The sequence below is a fragment of the Apis mellifera genome, linkage group LG2 (genome assembly GCF_003254395.2).
Source record: "Apis mellifera strain DH4 linkage group LG2, Amel_HAv3.1, whole genome shotgun sequence".
NCBI classification, from domain to species: Eukaryota; Metazoa; Arthropoda; class Insecta; order Hymenoptera; family Apidae; genus Apis; species Apis mellifera.
This window is the reverse complement of record NC_037639.1, coordinates 6,777,813-6,799,019: the sequence shown is the minus strand read 5'-3', so window position 1 is coordinate 6,799,019 and position 21,207 is coordinate 6,777,813. Positions and strand designations below refer to the sequence as shown.

At 27.2% G+C, this 21,207-nt stretch overlaps 1 protein-coding gene across 4 annotated transcripts in view; it reads left to right on the top strand.

The window, feature by feature from the left end:
* LOC725860 (synaptotagmin 13) overlaps positions 1 to 21,207 on the top strand; it is a 114,543-nt gene that overhangs the window by 90,488 nt on the left and 2,848 nt on the right. For 3 of the 4 annotated variants that reach the window (XM_006561164.3, XM_026446387.1, XM_006561163.3), the window contains 7 exons: positions 14,130 to 14,193; positions 15,115 to 15,403; positions 16,177 to 16,413; positions 16,833 to 16,928; positions 18,047 to 18,320; positions 18,493 to 18,726; positions 19,050 to 19,214. In XM_006561164.3, the coding sequence (XP_006561227.1) occupies positions 14,130 to 14,193; positions 15,115 to 15,403; positions 16,177 to 16,413; positions 16,833 to 16,928; positions 18,047 to 18,320; positions 18,493 to 18,726; positions 19,050 to 19,214 (1,359 nt within the window). The remainder of the gene's footprint in view (positions 1 to 14,129; positions 14,194 to 15,114; positions 15,404 to 16,176; positions 16,414 to 16,832; positions 16,929 to 18,046; positions 18,321 to 18,492; positions 18,727 to 19,049; positions 19,215 to 21,207) is intronic. The other variant, XM_006561166.3, reaches the window with a different exon arrangement.

The window sequence follows — 21,207 nt, the reverse complement described above, 5'->3', positions numbered from 1 at the left end:
AGAGAATAGAAAGAGAGATAGAATAACGAGGTAAGAGATAGAGATGAAAAGAAATGGTAGTATTCTAGAATTTTTTATTTCAGAGTCTGAGAGAAAAAGTAATATTCCTATTTTTTATTCTTGAATTTTTGTTTCAAATAGAGAAAAAATAATAAAAGGAAATTGATAAAAATTATTCTCTAGATTAATAATTTTCGATTGGGGAGGAAGAGAAAGGAGAGTTCGAGAAAAAATAAGATTATAAGAGAAAAAGATATTTGGAGAGAAAGTACCAGAAAAGGGTGGACAGAAGGTATATTGAAACTTGTGATAAAGTAGAGACCTTGAATGACGAAGAATACACAACCTTGTGATACGTTTGTGATAATTGACTTTCTCATGGTTTCTACTGGTCGATTGTTCAGTTTTTTATACCCATAGGAAATAAACTTTTTTCATTCTCTTTTTCGATAACCTTTTTTTTTTTTTTTTCTTTTTTTTTTTGCATTTCCATCGACGAACAGAATAGATGTACGTGATAAATGTTCCCCATTGACGTCAATCACGACACCTGTGATTCTCCAAATTTGCTTTATCGTCGAATCAAAACATATCAGCTTGAATGCAACGTATATAAAATCTGTCGACATCGTTGATTCGCGAGATTTTTTTTAGTTTCTCAAGAAATATATAGGGAACTAAAAGTTCGATGGTTTAATGCATGCAATCGCATAATAATACACGATGTATTCGAAACAGTAGGATACGTAAAGTTGGGAATATTGTTTGCTTGAAAATCGAGATTTCGATGATTGAGACGGAATACGGGTATATTTTATATATAAAATGAAAGATATTACAAATTGATAAATCATTGGATAATATTGAATCGAATTATAATATATATTTTTATCTTGAATCTGTTCAAACGATTGAAAATTTTATTTTAAGAAATGTTATTTCTTATTTAAGAAAAAAATCTTTTAGAATATTTCAAATTTTGCCAATTTTCGAACTTATCATATAATTGATAATTTCAAAAATTTCACGTTCACGTTTAAGCGAGAAATTTCAGTGACCCGTATAAATGTAATATCCAAATCAACAGCTATCATCTACGTACATCCGTCCGAAATGTCCACTCTCTTCTGCATTTTCCCTCTTGAAATTAAATCTTGATCCCAATAACTCTGGACAATTAATTCTATTTCTGTCGAGCAAGTCGGAGGAGTTCCCCTGGCGCTCGAACCAAATCCAATGAAAACGCGTTTCGAGTGACCTCAACCATCAGATTGCTCGATTAGCACGTCACTTCCTAATCTTCATAATCAAATTATTAAGGGGACGCATTACAATTTGAATTAGATACAGTCGGATCTGGTGGGTGGATCGAGCTCACGGTTCCTCCAAGGTCACGGAAACGGAACGAGAAATTACGATTATCCCTCGAATTCTGATCGACGCCCACGAGGCATTAACGAACATTAGATAACGATTACGTTTAATGAGAAAAATTTTTCTCGATTTTTTTTTTAGCAACGTGGCTGTTTAAATTGTATCGGTTGAATTAAAGTTTAACATTTTTTTCTGCCAAGAATTTTTAATCTTTTAAAAAAGAATCAATGCACGAACGATGAAAGCTGTTAAATATGAACAATATTGTGTCTAGAACGTTATACTTATGAAATATATTGTTTAATCAAGGGAAGTGTTAATTTTGGTATATATTTAGATACAGTTTCAAAAGGATCTCCCTTGTGACCTGTTAAAGTATCATTTTTCCTTTTGTCGTGACAATTAATCTTTCCAAGGTTTCGCGTGTCCCAGAACCGAGAATATGATACCGCCATTTTGATAGGATTTTACGCGTCGAACATTATTTGACACGGTAAATATTAAACGAGTCGACGGATTTCTCCATTAGCGGAGGCGAAATTTATTCAAAAGGGAGAGACATTTATATTTTTACAAACGAAATGTCTTGTATTGTTATAAGTTAATGGAATTTAATTTCTCGCCATCTCTCATAATAAGAAAAGATATATCGATAATGGAATTTTTTCAGAAAGTATTATATTTATTTTTTTTTTTGCTATTTCACGAAAAGAAATATTGCGTGATTAATATCTGAAGAAATTCAAAAATATCTTATTAAATTCGTCACGAAACAAAATTTCCCATATAATATTGAAAAGATGTCTCTTAACATGCTAAAATATTCAATGAACAGATCGATTTCAAATCGTTGTCAAACTGGAACACACGAATGGATTATTTATACCTGGTAGTTCAATTGCTAGAAAAATCGTTCAGAAAATGAAAAATCAGAGTTAAAACTTTGTTGTGAACTTGCAATTTGATTCTTTCGTTTCCTTTTTTTTTTTTTTATCATGAGATTTGCTTTCACGAGAGTTTTCTTCTTCAAGATGATTGAGTCAATTTTATAAATTTCAATGATTTTCTTTTAATATTCTTCGCTTATGACTCGAAGCATGCGTGTATATAAAGTCAAAATTGTTATTTACACGAATACAATTTTCCATATCTGAGCAATCTAAATTGGAGTATGTACATGTAATCTATGGATATATAAACCATAATACGAGTTGATGTGAATCCGATTTGCATGTTCATTTAGTAATAATTGAACAGATAATCGTATTATTATCGTTGAACGATAGCCAAGGTATTACGTGTTATTCCATTGATTATCTTTATACCCTTTCATTAGGTATTTTAGGTCAAGATTAATACTATTTCAGATATTTCCTATTTATTTCACAGTTAAAAGTATTTTTGGTTACTTAAGATCAAAACATAATAAAATCAAAGCTTGTTCGTTAAATTATTTTTAATATAATATTGTTTAACGTGTTCAAGTGAAATCTTTGTATACATTGCATACATAAGCTTTCAACAAATTATCAATCGATATAAAAATTACACTGGTATCTTTCATACCAGAAAAATTAATTTATTCCATTTTGAAATATTCTTATTAAAATTATTTCAAAAATTTATATATCACCGATATTACAAATAATTTCAATATTTCGATCAAATAAACACTCACAATTTATATTTCAATTCTTTCAACGATACGATAACAATATAGAATGTTATAAATACAGATGTAAATTGCAAAACGCTTTAACAATTTTATTTCTTAATAATGCATATATCACATCGTGTTGAAACGTTATACTACAATACAATAATCGATAATATTGTACTTTATAAAGAAGATACACAAAATTTTCCTAAAAATTAATCTAATTGTTAATAAAAACCTAAAATGAAAATTTTGAAAATGCGTGATAGAAAATTGTTGTTATTTATTTAGATAGAAAATTGTTGTTATTATTTATTATTATATTTATTTTTTTTTTTTCTCTTTTCTTTCATTCGTTTCATTTAAATCAGATTGTCAAGCGCATCTTTGATTAAACCACATTTTCCAGGAAAATGTACGCATCATACGATATCGATCGCAGCTTCATTAATATTCTTGGCGATACGTGTTTCGTACTTTTAACATTGTGAATCGTCATACTTGTTTGCCCGGTATAAGCAAACAACTAATTCGAATACACGGGGTACATTTGCATATACTGTCCACAGCTAATCTCAACCCGCAAGATTATAATTAACTAAAACATGCATACCGCTAATTCGGTAATTTCAACGATACCTAATTGGACTGGCGTAAGTATATCCTTTCCATTTGTGTCTTTTAAGATTAAAATGAAATCTTTTCTTTAATGATTCTTATTTAATTGAAAAAAATTGTATATTCGATTAATATTCCCAAATTAATCACATAATATATAGTATAAATTATGGGTATTTGAGAATAATTATATTAATTTATTTTTCAAAGATGATCTGACATGAATAATCTTTCTGAATAAATCCGAATATAGAATCAAATGATAAGGAATTATCTTCGAGGAAAAAAAATCGTTATACCTTTACTATCTTCGAACTTCCCTTAACAACTTATCCTTAATTTATCCCGCCAACTTCAACTTGCCAACACTTCCACTTTGGATCATCAATCGTCCGAGAACTACCTTCGAAAATCGATCGATCGAACTTGTTTCACGCAACAGTTTGCCACTTCGCGTCATTCTATTAGGACGTTCCTACGGTGAAGATTGACCATTCTCCTGTTTCAAAATTAGGCCGATATTAGGGGAAGGGACAGATCGGCCACTCTGTCTCTAGGGTCTCAAATTTAGGCTACCTCTTCTCGAGGCAGCATCGACACAACGTAATTCCCAATTATTACATACGCGAAATGTATTGCCACTTTCAATTAGGCGTGGTGAAAGCGTCATTGCCATTGTAGGCCTAGGGCAGCGAGTGGTGTTGCACTCGATGGCACCGACCGGTCGTTGATCCCAAATTTAATTACTTGCCCGCCCTCTGCCCTGGATTCACACTTTAACAATATTAACGGGCCGGCATTATTGTACAATATTTAAGCGACGTCCTCGATTAATTAGTAAGAAACGATTCGACCGTGTGTAATTAAAGAGTCACGTGATTTTCGCGTTTTGCATCATTCAGAGATCGTTTCGAACATCATTAGTGTCGTAGAAATTAATAATTCACTCGTTTCGCAATTGGACAAGTTTTTATTTATTTTTTTTTTATTTTCCATCGATTATTCGAAAGTATTTTGTTACTATTCTGATTGTAAAATATTTATTCAAGCTTAGATTGTTTATTACTTCTATTGTTTTGTATTCAAAGCATTGTAGCTTCGCTATTTCCTTTATAATATATGTGTATAATATCTTATACCTACAGAATCTAAATTTTTCTCGCCTTTGATTTTATATCATCACGTTAAACCTTTCGAATTATTTGAAACTTTGATTATATGCTTTAAATTAAAATTCGCAACAAATTTAAATTATAATTTGTTAATTATCTTTCGTCAAAATTACAATAATCTACTTGCATATTGAACATTAAAAATCTAATAAATTAACTTTCTTTTTCTCAATTCCATTTTTAAACTCTCAATATTCTCGACAATTATTTTGTGTTAAAAGTTACTGTTTGATAATTGCTCGGTATAATGTTCAGTAATAAAAATTGTTGAAGTTAAAGAAATCTTTCAATTAATTTCTTAAAATAAATCCAATTTATCAATGAAAATATAAAGACTTACTACATACGAATGTTTTGATCACAAAATCGAGTCTCCATTTCTTCGAGTCCCATTTTCCTCGTATTTTCTTAACACAATCTCATAATACAGTTAAACTCGTTCAAACTCCACGATAATACTTCTATTTTTAATCTTGTAAGAACATTCGTACGACTTTCTTGATTAAGTATAATTTCATTTGATGATTAAAAGTGGGAGAAAAAAGAAATGTTGATAATTGAGGTTGAAATAACCTTAGTCAACAGTCATTATAACTGCTAATTGCACTAGAGCCTATGTCTACAATAGAAGAGAAGCTTTCAGCTAAATAGTGATACGTTTCGCGATATAATGATGTAAATTGCATTCTCCATCAATGCTCTTCGATACACAATATATTCTATATACATTGTATCTCTTGTGTATAATTTATTAAATATCTTCTCAAAAAAACTCAATCGAATTTATGTTCAGATAATAAAATTATAAATTCAATCAAAATTTTAAACATTTTTTGATAAAATTAAAAAAGGAGGAGCGAATATTGATAGTAAACTTTGCAAAATTAGATTAGTTCTACTTGCCCGACCATAATCATTTTATATCACTCGACCATAACGATTCCGTATTACTTGTCTGACGCTAATACGTCTATACTACTTATCTGATCATAACTTGCCTCATCATAAAATTAAAATTACTCGTAATTTTTAACAAAATTTTCAATTAATTTCTACTTTGCTTTAAACAATTTATTTCTACTTTCATTTACTTGAAAATTATAATAAAATTGAGATTAAAGAAGATTACATCGTAACTTTAATATAAATCAATGATCGCTAAATCATTTTAAATTTTATATTTCTTTTAGCCAAGAATAATGTTTAATTTTACAATATTGTAAAAGAAAAAAAAATAAAACTTCATTGTTCAATTCACTGACCAGAATACACAACTCTCTCTCTCCTTCTCTCTCTGTAACGAACTTGAATAAATCAAACAACGTTAACGTATCCGGTACATTTACGGTTAAAATATCTGGCAATCTGTATGAAACTTGAAAGACTTGGATATAATATATAGACGAACAATTTCTGGAATTCACGAAGAGCGATGTTAATTAAAAGGCATACTTCAACCTGACTAAACTTGTAATTAAAATCGGAGCAAATTTTTTTTCTTTCGTTCGTAGAGCATTCTGCGAATGAGATCCGCAATTGAAACGCGATTAAAGCGGAATGCACCTCGAAACTAATCGGTTTCCGTTGTTGTTCCGACGAGAAATCATATTATTCGCGTTTTTAATAAACGGAGGCACGAGGTATTCGCAATACCTGTTACACGTAGCTTGGAATACATTTAAAAATATTATTCTTCGTTTGAAAAATATGGACTAGGTAATAATTAGAAAATATTCATGGCACAAGCGGTTATGTAATTGTGTTATGTTATATTGAATTATGATTAGAAATAGAATATGTCTACTATTTCAATTGATTTCGATTTTATAATAGATCAACACTTTTATTATTATTAATCTCTTTACATCGATAGACAAAATCTATCCAAAGAATGTAACATCGTTTCAACAATGAATTATTTTTAAAAAGAAATTCGTGAAGAATAATAAATAATGCTCTTACAGATCAATTTCTTTTATTTTCATTTCAAGAAAAACGAGAATAAAAAAGCCTAAATAAATCATCCACGTTTGATATAATAAAGAAAAGTTATCAAAAAGTTTAAATTTCTCCCAAGAGATGAAACAAAAGTCGTTCCACATAGAACGTTTAAGCAAACATTAAAATTTATCGTGGATGACGACAGGAAAATGGCGAGCTTCGCTATAAGCCGAGCATGAAACAATTCCAGTCGTCTCGAGCTCTTATCGTATTTTCTTGGCGGAAGAACCTCTTACTTTCTAGAGGTAGAGTGCTCAGGAATGCTCTTTCGAACCTGTTTCACGGCTGTTGTTACTTTTTCACATACTGGAAATAATAGTTGGCGTGTTTTATGTACATAGATATTAAGATATTAAGATATTAAGTTTTTTAAAAAATGGTAAAAATCTTTGATGAATTTTAACAACCAATTTTTTTGCCTTATTTTTTGCTCATGAGAATTAAATTTTGATTAATAAATTGTTATAATTTTCGAGGGAAATATATTTTCTTTGTTTTTAATATTCAATGATATAAGTCCAAGTGAAAACAGCATTCGACCGTTTCATTTCCTCGGTTTAATTGAAACGAATTGTTTCTTAATTGGCAAAATAAACTCAAGTTTATTATCTTCCCACAATTCTCAGTTTCTCTATTTGATATTCTTTTCCCTTTGAATTTTCGTGAATATAAATCATTCAGATAAAAGAATTATTACTTTTTTTGAATCCAACTTTTCTCTCGATAGATGTATTTCTTGCAGGAGCAGAAATAATGTTTTCAAAAGTACAGGATAAATCTTCATTGTTTGAGTCACAGTCGGTATTCATAGTTTCCTATTATTTCATTCACGAACAAAAACCATTCCCATCAATTTTCGACACTGCATTTGTAAGCGTGAACACGTCACCTCCAAATATACGATTATATCTTAATATTGTTCTCAAAATGCAAAATTTATTTTCAAGTTATCACGACAAATAACAAAATTCTACTGTTTTGTAGAAAATTTAATTTATAGAAAAGAACAGAAATCAAGAAAACTTACTAGAATCATTTTTGTCTTAAATTTATTTTATTATTGTCTGTTGAACTTTGCAATAAATTATTACATACAACAAAGGTATTCTCATATCCAATATTTTCATATATATAAATCATCTTTTTATATTTTGAGAATGAAGTTTTTAAAAAATTAAATTCTGATCGAGGACCTGATTAAATAATTATACCTATTTTTAAAGAAATTCCAAAATGAGAGATTTGTAAATATATAATAATATTTGCGATTAATTTTAATAAACTGTATTTATATTCGTATGAAAATATTTGAATTGATTTGTTATGATTTGTTTGACAGAGATCAATTAAATGTGAATTATTATGCATTGAATATAAATTTAATACGAATTAAATATAAATTAAACTTCATAAAATGGTATCAAATAAAATTACGTATTAAAGAACGAAACGTTTTTGACATACTGCATCCTTATATATAAATAATACTTTTAATTAGCTTTATAATATTCTACGGTATCGCTATCATATAGTTTCCATGACATTCATTCTGTAAATAAAATCTCTTTAATCTTAGTCTCGTTGGTCTCTTGGTTAATAACACGATCCAAGAACAGAATTTAATCAAAGCGAAATATTCAAGTAATTCTCTTTTGAATTTACACATAGTGCAACGTGCTCTCTATATTGATGCAATACTTATATATTAACTGTTCTAATGAACACTAATAAAGACTAAAAATAAAAAGAAAATCCAAAATCAATCTTTGAAGTAGAAGAATTAATTAAAAGTAAGAATTATTAAAAATAAAAATATATTCCTTTGGAAAGGAAAGCATAAAATTAATGATGATACAGAAGGAAATAATATATAAATATCAGTCATGTAAACAAGTAAAATCAAATAAATCACTAAGATAGTTACAATCAGATAAGTAAGACGAGATAGTTATGATCAGACAAATGGAATAAGAAGGAAAAGTAGAATCGTTCGTTTGTAATCAAACAAGTAGAATAAAATTGTCTTAGTCATACTAGAACAAGGTCATGGTCAGATGGATAAAATGAAACAATTGTGGGCGAAAGAAAACATAATTAGTAGTCAAGTTAATCAAGCTCTCAACAATATTTCAAAATTATTCTTAATGCATACATATATTTATAATTTTATTTCATAGATTTTTTAATCTTCTAATCTAAAGATGAAATAATTCAGATTTTTATAATACAAGAATTCACGAATCAAATTTATATTCTTAGCAAAAATAGGTTATATTCGAGTGTTTGTGTTTAATTAATTAATCTTTAATAGATTTCGATCAAACAAATAGAGGTAAAATTTTACAGAAATATTTTTACTCGAATAAACGCAAACACTATTTAATAAATTCGTCGAAATGTTGGAATACAATACGAGAATAATACGAAATATTTTTACGTTATGTTAAGTTTTCATTATGGATAATGAAAATGTACCATATATTCGAATAATTCGAAAATGGAATACATAGTATTAAGAAGACAGGAAAATTACGTGTTTCATCTCATGAAATGAAAATGTATATTAAATAAGCATCATAGATTAGACAGAGTTATTATCTATAGTTAGATAAATAATGAACAGTAGAATTATTGTTTGTCAAATAGATCTAGATTGAATAGACGTCGTATAGACAAAACGAACAAGTAGTGTAGATCAATAGATGCGGTCACGTAATCACAGACAAATAATGTAGATCGGAAAATTCATTTTAGAAACAATCTGAAGAAGAGGAAAATCTATCTTCGTGAATAATTTTTCTGATGTAATATCGATTCAAATCGTAAGAACTATTACCATGGATGAATTCATAATATAATATATTCCATTGCATATCACTCTATCGCCTTTTATATTCTGATCGCGATATTGATAGATCAATCAAGATTCTTATAAAATTTTCGATATTTTACAAGAAATGTATCAAAGAAGAATCGATAAAATTTTTAAAAACGGTCAATTAATTTGAAAAAAATTATGAGTAAAAATATACGATATATTGAAAAGTTTGTTGATCATTCTTGATCATTTTTATCGAAATTTGATATTATTAATAATAAAAATTCGAAATTTAATTCACAATAAAGAAAATAACTTAAAAACAATTTTCTTTCCTTGTTTTTCAAAATGTTTCATTTGTTATTTTAAAATTCTATTAAAATCTTCATAATCAGTTTGCTCAAAAATAAGAACAAGATAACAACGATATAAAAAATTTATACTTTAATCTCTTAATTGAATAATTTTTTGTTAAACTTTTTTTAGGTTGTTAATTAAAATTTTTTTTAAAGAAACAGAAAATTTGCTCAAAGAACTATCCTTTACGGAACACTTGTTCACTTTCAATTAAAACATTGATTGATTTCGTGTCCTCGAGAAAATTTTTTTCGATTTCGAAAAAATTTTTCAAATTCCTATGTGATATAACAATCGTCTCACTGTGATCGTTTCAGTGTTTTTTAACAGAATTTCAAAGCGAGAAAATAGCTTAATTAACAAATCAATAAATCAACGCCATTCTTCGCAGGTCACGATTTTTAATTGGCAATGCATTTTTTCCCAGAATGTGGAGCAAGGTTAAATGGCGGAGAAAATAGTAGAAACGGGTGAACAGATGTAGATAATAGGAATGGAAATACATATTTTAATATATAATTTGATTAAAATTTAAGAATAATTCTTTTTTATTTTTTTAATCTCATTATTAAAGTATTGGAAGCATATTAGCTTGTGGAAATTATATATGTATTTTTTAAAATTTCGTTTTTATCATTTTGCGATTATTAATTTCAAAGTTTTATATTATAATATTAAAAATTATGATGAATTAGATTTCTCTCTTTAAATAGGAAAAATTTTATTTATTTGGAATATTAATAAATACGAAGTAGAATAAGAATTAGTAAGAATATAAAAAAATTAAATATTAAACACTCTCTTTGAAGGAAATTCTCACCTTACATACAATTTCTTTTGAAGAACGATTCTTCACTCTTGATTTTTTTTTTTTATTTCAATAATATCATTTGTTGAAAGAGCTCACATGCATAAAACACATTCTTGCCACGTGTAATTTAATTTCCACGTGGTATTCATAGCTTGTACGAATTTTATCATTTTTCACATTTTTACATTTCTTAAATTTCTTGAATTATATGCAACATGCATTACTTTTAAACGTCTAATATGATACAATGTAATTTTTATTTAATTTTCTCATTAATATTTTCTCACGAAAAAAAGAAATTTGCCTAATGATTCAATAATGATAATATGATGAAAATTAAATCTTTTATTTCATTTATATGAAATTCTTGACCTGAAAAAAATTCCATTCTCTACGATCACGATATATATAGGAGTTATAAATTGAAGATTAGAAATATAGTGTGATAATTTTACAGAAATGATGTACGATGTTTTCTGAAACGTCAGATAAGAGGAGACATTAATTAACGGAATGACATTTATTCTTTGATAACTTTTTTTCAGAAGTTATTTAAAAGAAGAGGTAAGAGTAAGAGGTTTTATTAAGTTTTAACAAAGATTAGATCTAAACCTAGTTTTAAAAATTAATTAATGATAAAGTTTGATAAATTTTGTTTTTGATAAAAATAGGAGATCTGGATGTCTATTTTTAATTTAATCGTCGTTTAAAATAAAGATGATTAATGAGAAATAAAAATAAATTTATTTGTTTTTACAAATATCGAGAAAAATATATTTATTTATATTGTCAATTGTATTTCTCTTCTAAAAGCTATTTAAAGTTTTCATGACTAGGATCCTCATATTTTTGTGATTTTTCTAGATCATTCAGATCGGTTCTGTTGTTTCAATTTTTTTTTACGGATTTTTCGGATTGAATCTATGACAAAACAACTAAAATGCATTTTCTTTGGCCGCACGATGTCAAAAGAAATTAAAAAATGGTAATAAAAGGATTCGTAAGGCAACGAGTAAAAAAGAATATCATCAAGTTTCTTTCATGTGGCTGCGTGTTGAAATTATATATTCAAACTTCAATGGAAACTGGAACACGTATGAAGAACAATATGATATTTTTGTGAGTTCTTATTTTAAAACGATACTAATTGTAATATATAAAAATTCCAAAATAGAATAGATTCATCGATTTTTGATTTTTAAAATTTCTATAAGCACAATTAGAGAAATGAAACTTAGGTAAAAATTTATTTCACCCATTAAATATTATATTTACTTTACTTTGGATATTTCGTATCTTTTTCTTATTATATATATGCATTTTATTTATATATTTTTATACATTCAATTTTTCTATAAATGCATGAACATGTGTAATCTATTTGTTAATGTTTTGGATATATATATATGTATCATATTTACTCTATTTTATTGATTTTAACGCTTGAATAACGTTGTTTGCACAGGATATTTCAAATTTCATCTTCCAAGTGCATCTCCCCAAGACACATTTTTCGTTATTTCTCCTATTGCAATTTTCCAGTAATTTCTTTCAACTTCCAACCATAAATACGATTTCGTTTGGCTTCATGTATACACAGATTTGCGGATGACAAATTTAAAAGATTGAATGTACCGATATTTATTTGGTACACAAGTTTCAACGCGAAATTGCGTATAATATTTATATACCATAAATATTTATATAACTATGAAAATATTCGTTTAAGAGCATTCTCGTGTTAAAAGTAAATAAAATAAAATAGTTAATGATCAATTAGTTTCATTATTTTTACTTTGTTACAAGGAATTTAATATTGAATAACTTCAAAAATTTATCCATAAAGGAATATCTAAAGTTTTTAAATGAAAAATGTAAAAAAGCAAAATTTATTTCATAAAAAATTAATATAAAATATCCAATACAAAAAAATACTTTGTAATTCTAAATCTCCAAAAGCACATATAAGTATATATATAAATATATATTTATAATATTTTTTTAAAAATTTTTATAAATTTAAATGGAATAAATAAAGTAATTGACGAAAGATTAATTTTAGTTTTTTTTTTTTTTTGAGATCTTGAAATACAACCATTATCGATAATTTCAATGACTCGTAAAACACGGTTCATCGATCCAATTCGATTTTTTGCCATCGATATATTCGACCGATTAAACATACATTTACCGATTACAATTTTTAATTACAGATTCCAGAAATAAATGAGTTTAAATCGAGGATCGATTTCAGAATTCAGAAATTCGTCGAATTTTTTGAAAATTAAATGAATTTCACCGAAAATTTAAACTTTTTCGAATATACTATAATATACTAAATCAAAATTTTTCTGAATACTATTTTTTTGTCTCTTTTTTTTCTCGTATTTTTCTCTTATTTTTCTCCTCTTTTTCTCCTTCTATATTCTTCTTTTATACCGTGCTGACCTAAATCGTAAAACGCATGTATATATATGCATTTATTTTGCAAAACGACAAGTAAGTATACAACTGTGTGTAATGTGTAACTTTGAAATCGAAATTCCTTTTTCGGAACATAATGTTCTACTAACTCATTGAACGAAGTTGTTTGTTTTTGCTTCTACTCTAATTCACGTTGAAAGGATATAATTAATTGAGAGAAATATTCTCTAGTTGATAAAGATTGAAAGATACTATGGATGGAGTAAAGTTTGGAATTACTAGAACTTGATAATTCATAATTTAAACTCAAGCTTGTATTTCTGTTATTTTAAAGTCTTTTTAATTTAAAAATTTATCTTAATTAAGAGAAATTATTACTAATATTTTTAAAATTAATTTCGAATTTATAACAAAATTAACAGTAGCTATGCAATTGGAAATTGTTTCCAAACTTTTGATCAGCAATGCAGTGAAAATTGTAAATATAGAATATTACAATTGTGATATTAAAATTTCTATCTCTGAAATCTGTTTTCATAGATATTCGTGTTCCAGAAAATTTTGTTCATTCTAAAATTAATTCTAACATTATTTTACTTTGAAATCATACATTTATATATCAATATTTTTTAAATTTTATTTCATTTTCCTAAAATTTAATACGTATATATAATAATACTTAATTATATCATCTCTTTGTGATTAAAAAAATTTATTTATAATAATTTATAATTTCTGTTTCTCATTCCAGAATACTTATTGATCAGATTAATACCACTTTTTTTCTAAACAAATGAAATTGAATTATAGAAGGATTAGAGTATAAAACGATTAATCAGAATTAAAAAATATAAACTCTCTTCCAATAATCTTTCTAACAGACTAATTTTATTTCAGGAATTTAACGTTGCCAAGGAGCAACATGCGGTGCAGCCATGTTCCTCCGTGGTCGTCGAATCAGGTAAAATTTTTTATCCATCTTAATCTTCCTTTTACCCGTCAGAAAATCAGTATGGCACGAACATCTTAATCCTCGATAATCTCACCATATCACATCTATTTTCCTTTCAAAATTAGGTACCGATCGATGAAGACACCCCCTTCGAGCGTTCTTGTCATCCACGTCACGCTCTAAAACGAAAACCGGAAGTTCATACGCGCGCCAAGTAATCCCTGCCCGTCGCCTCGTATCAAACTTGTGACCGGAACGTGTACGGTTTAACGATTCCCTTTTATTCACATCGAAATTGTAATCCCTAAAATCCATCGTGCAGCGCCTTAGAGTTAGTGTTCCATATAAAATGGCAGCATTGCAACGGGTTAGCACAAAGTGGATTATAGAAATTTACGAGAGATATTAACGAACTTGGTAACGAGGCGATCTCTGGGATGGTCGATTATATTGGGATGATAATTTTTTCGCTGTCGTAACGACGTTGATTAATTAAAGCCTTTTTTTTTTTCTAGGTCATTTTCCTTTTTAACAGATAGTTAATTTCCTCGTGGCTATAGAATTCGTGAAGTTTGAGAGAAATGAAATGGAAGGAAGACTCGTTATTAATGTATGCATGTCAATTGTACGTGAATGAAAGATTAAAGTCTTTTGTTTGTTGAAACAAGAGCGAGATTGAAACGCAAAAGTTCGAGGATTGTAGGAAAATTAATCATTTCTGCAGTAAAGCAGATATAGAAAAAATATTTTTATATTCTTAATTTTCGATACGTATATAAAAAGAAAAAGTTAAAGAATATTGATTCTCCTCTTTGCATGCACGATCGAAACATGGATTAATTTTTATTCGAATCTATGGACGAAATATCTTGCGTTTTAATGAAAAAGAATTCTCACAGATGCAATAAAATTAATTTTAATTCGAAATAGGAAGTTTACCGCATCAAAGTCGAAGCTATCCAGGTGGTACCACTGGATCTGGAAGCATGGGACGATTGTTCACAAGGAATTCATCGGTGAGCTCGCAGAGCTCGTTAGAAGGACCTTCTGGACCATCTGGACCATCTGGACCATCTGGATCATCTGGATCATCTGGACCATCTTCCAGCCACCGTAGTACGACTACAACACAGATTCGATCGTTTGGACCTGATGGACGATATCATCGTCCGGATCCCTTGCATGCTGCTTCGTCTTATCCACCAAGCAGAAGTTCGAGGTAAAAGAAAGTTCAAAATTTTAATTAACAAGCTAAAAACTATTTGAAAATGACGTGAAAATGTTTAATTTTAATTTTCATTCACTCGTATAATCCTGAACATTAAATTATTTAACTTTAAAATAATTTTAAAATGATCTTGGAATGATCATAAAAAATTTTTTATATTATTATATATAAAGTCTTAAAAAACGTTTTATTTTTTTTATACTTATTATTTTTAAAAAATTATTTTAACGGATGAAAATAATTATTCTGTATCTATAATATAGAAGAGAGTAATTCCTTTAGAGTTATTAAATAAATGTTTGAACTTTCATCGAATCATTCATGAAGTTTTGTTAATTGCTCAAGAATTGCTCTGGCATGGTGAGTTACAGAACTTTACTAAACTTATAATTTGGCGAAGTGATTCTTATGAAAGTTTTACGAACTCTCGAAAAATAATTGAACTTTATTATAATAAAATACGAAATAATGAAATAAAAAAAGGAAAAATATCAGACGAAAAGATATTAAATGAAAGATATCAATCCTATTAAATTTTGTTATCACATGGATTATCGAGATATTTCAAATCCAAAATATAACTATTGTTCTTTCATATTGTATCACAACAGATTAAATAGATACATTAACAGTCATTTAAAGATACATTTCATTAATCATTGATTGAAAATCATTCATCGTACTTACTATTATATTATTTCTAATTTTGTTATGTGATAGAGAAAAATTGAAATGCACCTTGCACTCGATTCCTAAACGCACAGATCGCCATCACCTGGTCGTACCGCATCGCTAGATGCACGCTGTGGGAGTCCAGCCAGTTGTTCCGGAAGTCTTGTGAGCAGTAATGTATCACCATCTCAGAGCTCTCTGTCGTCTTTGGCAACAGGTGTGAGCTCTTCTTGTGGTGGTTCCTCGATAAACGTTGCCCACGGAGCTTCCAGATCAGCTGGCCGAAGTCTTTCACCCCTTCTTATTCCACCATCACGCATTGCCGGAAGGTGAGGCATTTTTCATCATTTCATTATCCATACAAAAATCGTTACTATTAATATTTGAGAGTAAAATTTTTAAGAATTGCTTTTGCAAATATTTTTTACAAATGGATACATGTGAGAGTGATTGTCTAAGAGAATAATTTCCACTTTTGATGCAATATATGATAAAAGATAAATCTTAAGAGATATTTATTCTTAAATATATCTTAACATTTCTAATTTCTGTAAAACATATATCATTTCAATGAAATGTAACCATATAGTAATGAAAAATGTAACCATTTAGTAATTGATAAATGAAGAGAAAATTTTTGTTTGTCTTTCACAATCATTTCTCATATTTTCTCATTCAAAAAAATGTTTATTGCACGAATTATTTTTAATCTTTAATTCTTGAATGTAATACTTTTTTTGTGTAACAGTGACGGTGGACCACCTCCTCCAGCTTCACCATTGGGTTCTATACAACCTGATCTCTACCAACGAAGAGATGGCCCTATTTATCTCAAAGCTCGAGGGTACCTGCAACATTTTTTCATTTAATATATATTTTACTCGTAAATATTCGTTTCTTTCTTTTATCTGAATGCAACGAGTCATCGATTAATAATAAAATTTCTTAAATATTCAAAAGACTTTATTGATTTAGTGAGTTAATCAAATTTAAATATATAACTAATACATAATGATCAAATACAATTCCTACAATATCAAAGAAAGTACTATTTTAAATATTTACCTTCTTTCCTTATCTCAATGTAAGTCGCAAATATCAATAAGAAAATCTATTGAATATTCAAAGAGTCTTACTAACTTTATCGGTCAATAAAATTTACATAAAATTGTGTAAGAAAGAAATTAGACACGATTTCTTGAAAGAAAAAAGCAATCTTATTTACCATTTTATATTTTTTATTTTTTCTTCTCAACAAAATTTCTGAAACATATATATTAATATCATGTTAACTCGTGATATTACATTTCTCGAGGAATCATTTTTCAAGAAAATATCGAAAACAATCGTAATATTTTATTCGATACGATAATATAGATTCTTGTCTCTGCGTTTTATTATTTATCATTCATGTTTAATACATATTTTCGATCGAATGTAACTTTGGTTTACTTCGAAGAGATATTATTCGATGACCTACATGTCGATCCATTTCCTCCTTATACACGCATAGCATCTAAAAGGATTGAATTATTGGATATATGGTAATTGGATACGAAAGCCATCCATTTTATTTGATCAAATTTTTAAACTAGAGACATGCAAACGATTAATCTTTCGATTAATAGAAAAGAATACTTTTGTATTTCCTACATCTATTAATTAAAATATAAAATACACATATAATTAAGCAATACATACACGTAGATTCGTATTTATTATGAAATATACGCTTGAACGTACATAACGATCAAACAAAAATAACGCTTGATTTAGCGTAATAATTATACAACATTATCGATTCGAGATTGAAAAAAAAAGAAGGAAATATATATATATAATTTATAATTGAAATTAAGATATATAATAAAAGCGTTTCTACCATCAAAACATTATTGAATGTTATGTTTGTTATAATATCAATAGGAAATCGACTAATATATATCGTGTTGATTGTTTCAGAAATGGAAAGAGTTTAGGCCGGCTACATTTGCGATTCAAATACGACTTCGATCGATCAGATTTGCATGTACACCTAATCGAAGCGCACGATCTAGCTGGAAGTGATCAAGGAGGATTCAACGATCCTTACGTGAAACTGATGCTCAATCCTGAAGTAGATTCGAGGAAACGACAAACACAGATATACCGTAACGAGTCGAATCCGTTCTTCGATCAACAATTCAAATTCCCTGTCAGTAACGATGAACTTCAGGACAGGACTTTAGTTTTACAGGCAATCAACACAAACATTATTAATTGTTTCGTTAATTTTTCTCTCTTTCACTTGTCTTATTAATTATATTAATGTTTATTATGAATTATAAATATTTGTTAAGTTATACTTACAAAGAAATAATTATTTTTTCAATGTTAAAAAAATAAAACTATTCTTTTTTGCTTTTTAGGTGCTCGATTACGATCGTTTCTCCAGAAACGATATAGTCGGATCTGTAAAAGTACCACTACATATTTTACGATTGGATTCACCTACCTCGACTGAAGAAGTTTGGGGAGAGATTGAACGTGAACGAAAGCCACCTGAACAAATTCAAGAAGTTCTATTATCCCTTTCTTATCTTCCAAGCGCCGAACGATTAACAGTTCAAATTTTAAAAGCGAGAAATCTATTTCCACCGCAGGTAATAATAATTAATTTTCAATTTGCACAACTTTATTTACCTGTATATATGTTTTAATAATCATCGAAACAGTATTCATTTCAATTTTTCAATTTTTCCATCAATATTTAATAGTTAATTTTGATTTGCATGGCTATTGAAAAAAGTAAGGTTATATTACCAGTTAATAATTTCATATAATTCTTAGTATTATTAATAATTTTTATTTCTTTTGATTTATTTGTTTTTCTTCCAAATGAAAATTGATATTTATTCTTCTATAACAAAGAAAACATTTATAAACACATTAATTACAAGTTTTACACTTTATTTGTACTTCACAGGACAAAGAAACTTTAGATTCGTTCGTGAAAGTAAATCTTCTTTGCGGCGAAAAGAGGGTGAAAAAAAAGAAAACTGCTGTAAGAAAAGCTACGACAAGCCCCGTTTGGAACGAGGCGATGTCTTTTAATGTTCCTGCCAACTATCTCGCATCATCAGCAATCGAGGTAAATATATATATATATATATATATATATATATATATATATATATATATATATATATATATATATATATATTTTTATAATCTTTTTTTTCTTTCTTTATAATAATCATAGTATTATGCAAACCGATTGTCATGATGAGAAGTGTTTCAAAATATTTCATGGGAGAAAATGATTTTCATTGAGAAATTTATTGGAAGACAAAATATCAAGTCAAATCAAATTGTCAAACTGAAATAAATGGAATAATACAATAATAGGAAAAAAATAATAAAATTAATTTCTTATTATATTGATTGTTAAATTAAATTCAATTGGTCGTAATTTTTATATGAATCTTTCATTGTTATATAGGAAATAACTTTCGTATCACATATAATTAACCTTAAAATAGTTCTAATATTGAATTCAAAATAAAAACTTCGTTTTTTATATAATCAAATTATAACAATTTTATGCTTTTAAAATATTATTTAAATTAATTAACGATAAATTTAAATTAATGATAAATTTAAATTAACGATTCGTAAATTGCAAATGAATAAAATTCTACAAAGATGGACATGTGAGATATATTATATAATAATAAGGTAGAAAAATCAAATTTTCATTGGTATAAGAAAAATTTAATTTTCAAATTTTACCTGTACATATGTTTTAATAATCATCGAAAGAATATCGTTGAATATAGCTCACTTTTTCACTTTTTCCCACTTATTTTCTCACAAATCGTTGAATATAACTCGCTTTTTTACTTTTTTCCACTTGTTAGAAGTCATCCAGAAAATTGAATAGATTTCATATTAGAATCGAATATAGTTTCATAACGTTTAAATTCAAAAAATTAGCGATATATAGTATAGTACATTTTTTTTTGTTAGAATTATATTTATAAATTATAAAATAAATATTTATTTTTAAATATGATTTTTAAGCATAAAAAATAAAATATTTCAAATTTAAAATTTCTATAATCAATCGTATAATAAATCTATCTTTAGAAATAAAAATATAAAAAAATGAATTTTCGATGCCTTTTCTATGAAACGCGATATAATATATATCGCAACTTGAGAATACGCAATTTGATTGTAAACGAGGTCTATCGCCTACAAAACTTCGTAACAATTTTGAAAGAACCAGTTCTACGTGGAATTGAAACACCGATTTTTATTTGTCTACATAATTTAAATTTCAAACGAGATTTGTTAAGCGAAATTTTAAATAAATAATATCAAATCCTTAAAATTTCATAAAATTATTAAATTTATATAAAAAGAAATAATAAAGAAAAAAATTTTAAAATCTTTGAAACTTCGTTTCATAACCTCAATATTTATTACCAAATAATAACTTCAAAAATAAAGATTGCAAATATAATACATAAATATATCTTATTGAATGAAAAATATAATTCTACAGAATCATAACGACGTTAAATTTTTTACTTACATTATAGTTTTACATTAATAAAAAAAAATAAAACCTGTTTTTGTTGTTAAAAATTTACATTGAAATCGTGTGTTTGCATATTAGTTCATAGAATATCGTTCGCGATCATCGAATGTTTTATCATGAAAAAAATTTATTTTAGATTAAAAAATGTAAAAGATATTATGATAATTTTTATAATAAAACGACATTATAATTTAATAATAATTTTTATAATAAAACTATATATCGAAGAATGAATTTCGCGAATATTCTCGAATAAAATATTGACATGAAATGAAGTATCCACAGTAATTTGTAAATATTTTAAATCAAAAAATCAATCTAATCGTCAACTCTGAAACAAAAATTTCTAATTGATTATAATAAAATAAAATTTTTTAATTTTTCATATAATTATACTTTACTATAAAATCTTTTGTAGTATATGAATAATTAAATGTATCTATATATGAAAAAAAATCTTTCATTATTTTAACTTTCTATTTTTCTCTTTTCTTTTATTTATTTGTTTTATTCCTCCTTTTCTCTTTATTTTATTTTA